This window comes from Dipodomys merriami, unplaced genomic scaffold (assembly GCF_024711535.1).
Source record: "Dipodomys merriami isolate MVZ:Mamm:240054 unplaced genomic scaffold, mDipMer1.0.p SCAF_44, whole genome shotgun sequence".
Taxonomy (NCBI): Eukaryota; Metazoa; Chordata; class Mammalia; order Rodentia; family Heteromyidae; genus Dipodomys; species Dipodomys merriami.
In genome coordinates, this window is record NW_027206002.1 from 2,669,869 (window position 1) to 2,679,159 (window position 9,291).

At 44.5% G+C, this 9,291-nt stretch overlaps 1 protein-coding gene across 1 annotated transcript; it reads right to left on the reverse strand.

The window, feature by feature from the left end:
- Positions 1 to 774: 774 nt before the first annotated feature.
- On the reverse strand, positions 775 to 9,049 carry Cdkn2aipnl (CDKN2A interacting protein N-terminal like). Its single transcript, XM_069993776.1, has 3 exons — positions 8,742 to 9,049; positions 6,681 to 6,780; positions 775 to 2,202 (listed from the first exon to the last, which is right to left on the reverse strand). The coding sequence occupies exons 1-3, from the start codon at positions 8,978 to 8,980 to the stop codon at positions 2,191 to 2,193; spliced, it is 351 nt and encodes a 116-aa protein (XP_069849877.1). The 5' UTR covers positions 8,981 to 9,049; the 3' UTR covers positions 775 to 2,190.
- Between the last annotated feature and the right edge of the window lie 242 nt (positions 9,050 to 9,291).

Consider the following 9,291-nt stretch of genomic DNA (forward strand, 5'->3'; position numbering starts at 1 on the left):
ACAGGTGCCACTAAACTATACCAGAATTAGAGCCATAACCAGGTACTGGCAGCTCATGCCTGCAATCCAAGCTCCCAGGAGACTGAGACCTGAAGGATCAGCCCAGTCAGAAAAATCTGAGATTCCCATCTCCAACTAACCAGCAAAATGCAGGACTAGAGCATTGTTCAAGTGGTAGAGTGCCAACTGAGAGCCAGAAAGCAGAATGAAAGCAGGAGGCAGAGTTCAGGTCCCTATACTAGCTCAAAAAAAACAAACTACATTATACAACACAAGTTCTCATACACCAAATGTTGACCATCTTCTTCCAGACATTGGGGCCCAGCAGAAACCAGAGACCTTTTGGGGGGTGGGGGTAGTGGTGGTGCTTGGTTTGAACTCAGGACCTTATGTTTGTTAGTAGAGATTCTTTAAAGATAGAGTAAGTGACACAAGTTACTTGATATGTGAGACTTTCAGTTCAGATGGGACAGAATACATCTTACTATAGACCACAAAGCAGAGGAAGAATAGGCAGGGGTTTTTTCCAGTGTCCACAAATATAAGCCACAGTCCACATGGAATTCTTCTGATAAGGCAGAAGGTTGATGGTGTGGACCACACTCTAAGGAATTATTTTACAAAGAAATTTTCTGAAGGTAGTCACCAAAATAAAGAAAAGAATAAAAGTGGAAATGTGGCTCAGTAGTAAAGCACTTATCAAGTCCTGGGTTTGATTCCTAGCCCTGCAAATTAAGCTGAAAGATTGGGAATCATGCCACAATTTAAACTTCATACAATGGAAAGGATACTTTATTGGGGTTTTGATCATACAGGAAATCCATGAGACAAAGGTGAATTGGACATTGATGGGGTTTTTTTTTTCCATTTTGTAATGAAATTTTAAGCCTCATGAATTTGCAAACAGTGGAAAAAAAGCTAGGCTGCATTTGAGGAAAAGATGTGGCTAACACTCAAAGAACTGCTTGGCCCTCAACATTTGCTATCTTAATCCTTGCCATAGCTCTCTATGGCATTCTAACAGGAAACAGGTCTGAGGTTACAGATTGGAGATCCTGACTTCACTGGATCCCTCCTATTGGTCACTAGGGAGAACAGAACTAGAGGCTGCACAGAGTAGCCCCTATGAGGCATGCTGCCTGGCCTTCATTTCCCTCCGTGAGTGAGTGCGATCCCATCTTTGCCTCAGACACCATGTTCCCCACCAGCCCTGCTCCTCACTTCCAGTGGCTAGCTTACCTGTATTCACCAGTAGATTAAACTAAGGCAAGTGCTACAGTCTCAGTTACCAGTTTCCTGTACTAAGCTCCGTACTTACAGTGAGGGGTCCTGTTGTTGTAGTTATACTACCTCCGGTAATGAACCCCCTCTTGTTGCCTATACCTAAACGTATAGACTTAATGGTGAGACTAAACAAAAGGACACGAAGGCAGCACAGAACACATACATTAACAGAGGAATATTAAAATACCAAATTCTCAGTATTTCTTGAGATAATACATGCAGGACATTTTCTCAAATCTGGAAGATCCAGAGACAAGGACAACATGGGGTTTACTGAGCTGCCTGGAAGACCAGCCGAATGAATTTCCTATCAATGAACTTCATTTACTTTATCTACAGTCCTGGGAACAGAACCCAGGGCCCTGAGCATCCCTGGCAAGTGATCTGCCACTAAGCTTACATCCCCATTCCCCGATGAATTTTAAAATAAGGCAAATACTTTTCTGTAGGCTGCATCTTCCCATGAGCTAGCTCATGGCCTCTCAGGCCTATGACTGACTCTAATTTCTTACAAGAAGATAAGTATGTATAGCCATAGAGTAGGGGCATGGTACAACGGATCTGGTTTGTCTCAGTAGGGAACAAAACGGTCCAAAAAACAATCACATAAGGTACATTGTTGAAAAATCCAAACTATTACATCAACTTCAAAAAAGGGGGCATTTTAAACGAAGTTTGCTTGTACAATGATGAAATAGACAATTTATAAATACATAAATATCCATGCATACTTTTGCAGCAATAGCTACGGGAGGAATGCAGACTTTTAAAGGCCCGTGTAGGCTGATTCCTTGTCATTCCAACTTCTACGTTGGCAATGGCAGGAATCTTGAGAGCTGCCATGCTGTCACCCAGCGTCCTCTTTCTGCCTGCCGCCGGTGAGGGGAAGGTGATAAATCTTCTGCCTTAGCTTTGATGCTGGGAGAAAAAAAAGGAAAGGTTATGTAGTCATGAAGCCCACGGAATCAAATTCATCTTTATAAATTAAAATGGAGCACTGATAGAATATTTATGTACTATCCAGATGGTAAGTCTACTCAGATATTATTAATATTTTACTACACATAGGAAATTCAGCAGAGCCTTGACCACACCATCCATTTGGAAGCCAGAACCTCAATTTTCCTGCCTTGTCACTTCAGTCTCTTAAGTGTTCGCAACTTACTGTGGTAACGGAAATACTTCAAATGCAACTTTTCCTGTCCTGCTCCACAATGAAAGGTTCTAAAAGAAGCATCATGGAAACACTGTTCTAAATTAAACACAGAATCAGGTAGTCATTCACAATATTTCATGTTGAGTCAGGCATAGGTTATCTATTTCTGGAGTTCACACTATTAGAAAACTGTAAAAGCATGTCTTCAAACATCGGTGAACTAGAGCACATATATTCTTTCTGGGTACTCTAGCACCTCTGGTAAATTTAAACTTGGCTCTGGACAACTTTTGAGGAGGGTGTGAAGAAATCGCTTTGGCTCTCACCTTGTATTTGAATGGATTTCCTTAACATTGAGCAGTGTGAGTGAATCAATCCTGAGAGTCTTTTCAGTAATCAGAGATGTCAAGGTATGACCTATTTCCTAGAGAAGCCAAAAGCCCTTAACAAAAGCATAATAAAAGAAGCCCTTTCTCCTTTCAGGACTATGAACATCTAAACAAACCACCTTTAGTCCTAAAGGAAAAGGTCCCATAAGTCCCTTCTTAAATTTCCAACAGGATAAACCCACACAACTGTAACATACAGCTTCTTCTGGTCTGTGCTGTTATAAGTAGACACAGCCAGCGTGGGCATGAGACATGACTGGCTCATGGAGTGGGACCCAGCTTTTCTGACTTCTAATGGAAGTACAGTAAAAATACAAGTAGCTCCACTGAACATTGACCTTGGGATGCAAAACCACCTCTGATTTACTGAGTCTGAAAGGGCGAATTTTTTTTTAAGTTCTCACCAATACTTCTACACGTGGCTGTTTTCATCAGAGCTTGTCAAAACTGGGCTTTCATGCATAGCTTTCCTGAAAGGTGGGTCCGTGTGACTTTCCTATTTTACCTCTTGTCCCTATGAGTGCATGTTGCCATGTTTCATTTTTGGATTAAGAATGTTATCAGGAAGAAGAAAAAAAAAATGAATGAGGCAACCTCCTTAAGCTGAGAATGACAGTTTCCCAGTCAGCCACTTGTCTCTTCAAGACATGACCTTGGAAATTATCCCCTTCTGGAGTCAGCTGCTGCCGTTTTCTATGGCTCATTAGTGGGGTAAGCTTGGCGGCACAGAAAACAACAGACTGCAAGGGATCGTTTGCTCAGTGTATCCCCCCCACCTTTTCGGAACAAAATCATACACTGTAACTGTTCAGCAAATCCACCTGTCAAAGGCCAATGCTCAGTTCTCAGGCAAAATAATAATAATAATAATGTTGGACAGATCTCAAAGATGTACTTGACCCAGAGCTGCAGAGTAGCCAGAAAATATTTTTAATATCTTATTTCAGAGAGCTCATGTCTCTTAACTCATCTTCACTGTCTGGTCTTAAGATGTCAACAATGCCAGGCAATTCATTTCTACTTGCTAGCTAGCTTGAAAGCCCCACTTAACTCTAATTTTAGAGCCAAGGATCAATTCTGAAAGCACAGCAACACACATTTTCAGGTGCATGGCTTGACATCAAGGTTTTTCATCGGTGGGCTGGCAATGTAGCCTGATGTTTGCTAGCTTCCTTCCATGACACGAAAAAGCTGAAGACAAAGGAAATCATGCTGTGAGGACGCCAAGGTTCTCTCTCCAATGGGTCCTTGGGGTGGCACTCAATGGAGAAGAGCGCCTTCCTTCCATACCACAGAAGCATCATGACACACAGGTAGAGGACCTGCTTTCCGGGTGGTAGCATGTTGGTGGTGCTGGGGACTGAACTCAGGGCCTTATGAATGCTAGGCAAGTGATCCACCACTGAGCCACAGTTCTAAGAAGGGTCTTCACTGGCAAGACTCAATGCACTCACTTTTCACTGTTATAAATGGCTGAAAATTACTAAGAAAAGTTTTATATGAAGCAAATGACAACACATAATCCCAAAACACAACTATAGGATTATGACCTCCATGCAGGCTTCTTCCAGGTACAGATGCAAACTGAAAGTGTCAAAGAAAGAATTTTTTTTTTTTTTTTTGGGTCTGGTCGTGGGGTCTGAACTCTGGGCCTGGGCGCTGTCCCTCAGCTCTTCAGCTCAAGGCTAGCGCTCTACCACTTGAGCCACAGCGCCACTTCCGGCTTTTTTCTTTTTGCTTATGTGGTGCTGAGGAATCGAACTCAGGGCCTCAGGCATGCAAGGCAAGTGCTCTACCACTGAGCCACCTTCCAAGCCCTCAAAGAAAGAATCTTAATGGTGGGCTCCGTACATTTTTTAAGGTGTGAGACCCCTGTGACATTCAACAGTTCACATAACTCTTCCTAACATACACACAAACATACTCAACCAACAACTATAATGGAGAACTAATAGAAAAACAGGCATGAGGATGGCCAGAAAATCTCTTAGAAACAAAAAGCAATGGGCTGGGAAGGTGGCTCAGTGGTAGAGTGCTTGCCTTGCATGCATGAGGCCCTGGGTTCGATTCCTCAGCACCACATAAGAAAAAAGAAAAAAGCCGGAAGTGGTGCTGTGGCTCAAGTGGTAGAGCGCTAGCCTTGAGCTGAAGAGCTGAGGGACAGCACCCAGGCCCAGAGTTCAGGCCCCACGACCGGACCCAAAAAAAAAAAAAAAAAAGAAAAGAAAGAAAGAAACAAAAAGCAAAAAAAAGCTACCACAGCAATTAGAAAATGAAGACTTCTCCCATTCCCTGCCTGCCCCTACCCCAAGAAGTCTTGCAGCCAGAAATTCTACTTCCTTTCTGGCTGGGCCCCCAAAACTTTACCACTCTGGGACACCCAGAAAGGAATGCCCAGGGATTTCCTTCAAAGTACTATATGAAGGGAGGGAATGAGAGGGAAAGAGGGAACAGCTTATACTAAGCAAAAGGAAAGAAATGTACATATCACCCAATTTGGAAGTAATAGTTGTATGGTCAAAACTTATAGAATTCACAATCTTTAGAGTCCATGATAATGACAATTTGCCTTGTGAAGGTTAAAATGCGTTTGTGACTTTAAGTATCACTATCCCACAATACTGTGAAATTTGTGGAATTTATATCATCACTTAATCTCAATAAAAAATTATTTTTATAAAATAAAAGTACTATATGAGGGCTGTAGTATTTTGGTTCAAATGACTGCCTGGTAAGCATGAGGTTCTGAGTTCAAACTTCAAAAAAAAACGAGTACATGAGAGGCTCCATAAAGCCTTAACTCTGAATACATAGCTCACTGGCTAAAAACAGCTCCTGTTAGCAGTGGACTTTAAAACAACCAAACACCAACCTGAAGCTTCTGGCTCTAGGTCTAAATCCTAAACCTTTCTTTTCCTCCCTCTATCCTTCCTTCCCTTCCACAAACCAAGTGAATCTTGGGACTGAACTACTTTTTGGGCAGCTAAGGATTTCTTTAGGTCTTGAAGTAACCAAAAGGGAGCCTCTTTATGTGCCCTGCCTCCCCACACAAGCCCAACTGAAGTGCAACAAGGAAACTTCCTATGTTTCTGAGAGTAAAGCTGAAAAGGAACCAGAAGCTCTTTATTGATTTGGTCAATTTTCAAATTTCTGAGTACTTTCTTGCAATTAGTTATTAAGACTAAAACATCAGGCACCATTAAGGTCACAGTCTGCCAGAAAAGAGGCCTAAGCAAATGCCAAAGGAGTCGAGAGAGCTATTAATCCTGCTGTCTGAGGAGACTAGGGCAAATATGAAAAATGCATGTCTGGGAAAGGAGGAGTAGAGTGGTTCATTCTGACAAGGCTGCCATGCCTAGCCTCACCCTCTAGGGTTCTTTCTGCTACAATATCCATGGTAAGTTCTCCATGATCCAGATACAAGACTCCAGGCAAGAATTCCCTGTCCACAGCCCAAGATCAGACTAAACCCTGCTGATTAGGGAACAACCATGATATCAGGATATTACCCCAGCCATGTCCTTATCAAGTCAGAGCCAAAATCAAGCCAAAAACTTAAAGTGGAATAACTCAGGGCTAGGGATTCAATCCCTAGCACCACAGGAAAAAGGAAAAAGAGTATTCCTAGACAAAATGAAGAGGTTTATTCTGCCAATGTTGCATAATTTATTCTCAGTTGTTATCCAGTTATGGAAGGGTTTGCACCATTGTGGGGAAATACAAATAAAGGGATTTAGATCTGTGTTAGTACACAAGCATTCAGAAAGCAACATCATAACATGGTCATCAAAGCAGGCCATTAACTGAACACCACCACCTTGTCACTTTCTATACTTGAAAATCCTATTTACCTTTTTCATTAATTCACTTCTGGTTGTAAATTGTGGCAGATCTTCCACTTCAATCCCATCAGCCATCTCCATCACCTTGTCTAGAAGATCTTTATTGTAACTGCACAATAAAAAGTTGTCAAGTAAGAACCTTAGAAGAATTGGTCACCGGAGGTAAATAAGAAATGATCAGTTACTGGATTATACAGTCACTCAGAGGAATGTGTTTTGTTTTTTAAAGGTGAGGTCTAGCTATATTGTCCAGGCCGAACCTGAATTCCTGGACTTGTGATTCTTCTTTGGCCTCTCCAGTAACTGGGACTACAGGCACATGCTATTGCATAGGGTTCTTCAAAGGGCTAATCTGATACTACAGAAGAAACCTATGTTTGTTCAGCACAAGGTTAGGACACAGTTCTTCCTGCTTGTGGGTAGACAAATAGGCTTTAATAATGATGACAGAACAGATGCTTTAAGATTTACAAAAGCAGAGGCACCATACATCTGGCAGTATATATTTATGAATATGGTACGAGAGCCAAAAATATCTTTTGACAACTTTAAAAACATGCAGAATGTTGGTTTGATGAAAACAACATCATGTGACCATTTGTTCACTTCTTTGCCCATCTGCCTACGCTTAGATTCTGTTAATAAAGATTTCCCAGGAGTATACAAAAGGCAGAAGAGATAGGTGTGTCTGAGATGGGTACACCTGGCTTGGCTTCCTCACATCCTGTTCTAATAAATGTCCCAATATGGGGAACAAAAACCAAATGGCTTTCTGGCAGGGGGTTGCTAGGAATGTGGCTTAGTTGGTAGAGTGCTTGCCCAGCATGCATGAAGCCCTGGGTTTGATTCCTCAGTACCACATAAACAGAAAAAGCTGGAAGTGGTGCTGTGGCTCAAGTAGTAGAGTGCTAGTAAAAAACAGCTCAGGGACAGTGTCCAGTATCAAGTGGTAGAGCAATAACCTTGAATGAAAAAAGCTCCAGAACATAACCAAGCCTTCATTTCAAGTTCCAGTACCTCCACACAAGCACACTCAAAAAAGTATAAAGCAGCTCAAAGTCTGTGACCTGCTACATGATGGGATAAAGGAAATGTCAGTGACTTCAAAAGCGAGCCCTCTCTCAAATGGTAGAGCATTAATTCTGAGTGGAAAAAGGTAAAGGACAGTGCCAAGGACCTGAGTTCAAGTCCCAGTACTGGCACCAAAAAAAAAAAAAGGAGGGAGGGCTTGAAATGTGGCTTAGTGATAAGAGTCCTTGTCTAGCATGCATGAAGCCCTGGGTTCAGTTCCTCAGTCCTACATAAAACAGAGAAAGCAGGAAATGGCATTGTGGCTCAAGTGGTAGAGTGCTAACCTTGAGCAAAAGAAGCTCAGGGACAGTGCCCAGGATGAGTTCAAGTCCCAGGACTGGCAAAAAAAAAAAAGAAAGAAAAAGAAAAAAAAAGCAGGCCTGTGGGAGCAGTAGTTAGCATGAAATACACTTCAGGATCTTGACAACAGGGGACCTTGACAAGGTATGTTATTCTCATAAAAGGGAAAGCAGGTAAGCTCGGGAGAAAGGGGGAGAAATAAGTCAAGAGTCACAGAGTACATTCTTCCAGAAGTTGCCTGGGTATACCATCCTTTCCTTTGCCTCAACAACGGCGTCAGATGGGGAGAGGAATGCCCTTCGGTTTCTGCCTTGTTGCCATGGGGGGGTGAAAGGAGGTAACGGACGGATTGCCAATGCACCCTGCAAAGATGACAGTGTGGCCAAGAACAGCACAACAGTGCAAAGAAACCCCAACGGGACAAAGGGCTTAGATCTTGGAACCCTCCACAGTTAAAACTATGGCAGTCGATCCTTTCCCCCCCCCCCCAAATGGGGACACTGAGGCTCTGAGAAGGTAATAAGCATCTTTGCTGGGGTAGGGGTGGGGTAGGGGGGCCTCAAGAAGGGCATCGACCAGAGGCCCGGCCAATGGGATCGCAGATCGGAGGCGGGGTCACTGGGGTGGGGGGGCAGGGTTCCCGCCAGGGGCGAACCCGGGGAGAGGGGCCCAGGGTCGGGGGTGGGGGGGGATCCGCACCTGCAGCCCAGGAAGAGGTGGTTGGCCCAGACCATGGACAGGGACAGCAACTGGTCCAGGCGGCCGCCGCCGTCGGGCGGGTCGCGGTAGTCGGGCAGATGGCGCAGGATGAATTCCATGCGGGCCTTCCATTGCTTCTCGCTCTCTGAGTAGGAGCGGAACTGCTCGGCGAAGTCGGCCGCCTGCCGCACCCCAGAAACCAGCTCCTCCACGGCAGCGGCCGCCTCGCCGCCAACCATGACGCCTGCCGCTGCCCGCCAAAGGCCCGACCCGCCCGCCGCCTTCCCGACAAGCACTGCGCCACGGCCTGGCGGCTAGAACGTCTTCCTTCCCCTCCCAGCGGCGCGCGACTGCTCTGGAAGACCCGCCTGGAGCGCCCTCTACCTGCCTGGAGGATCTGTGAGGCCCCGCCCCTCAAGCCTGCGCAGCCCGCCGCCAGCCCCTGGCGTGAGTCTGTTCAAGGCTACCTGTTAGGGCGCTTCTGGGGCCGTCGACCTTGCTGTGAACGGCTGGGGAAACTGAGGCCTATAAGCTCCATTAGGACACTCCT

What these genes read in the sequence shown, in the direction of transcription:
- Cdkn2aipnl (XM_069993776.1), bottom strand. Translation starts at nt 8,980, where the DNA reads ATGGTTGGCGGCGAGGCGGCCGCTGCCGTGGAGGAGCTGGTTTCTGGG. An exon ending in CACCTCTTCCTGGGCTGCAG is followed by an intron (nt 6,781 to 8,741) that starts GTGCGGATCCCC and finishes TTTATTGTGCAG; the next exon opens with TTACAATAAAGATCTTCTAG.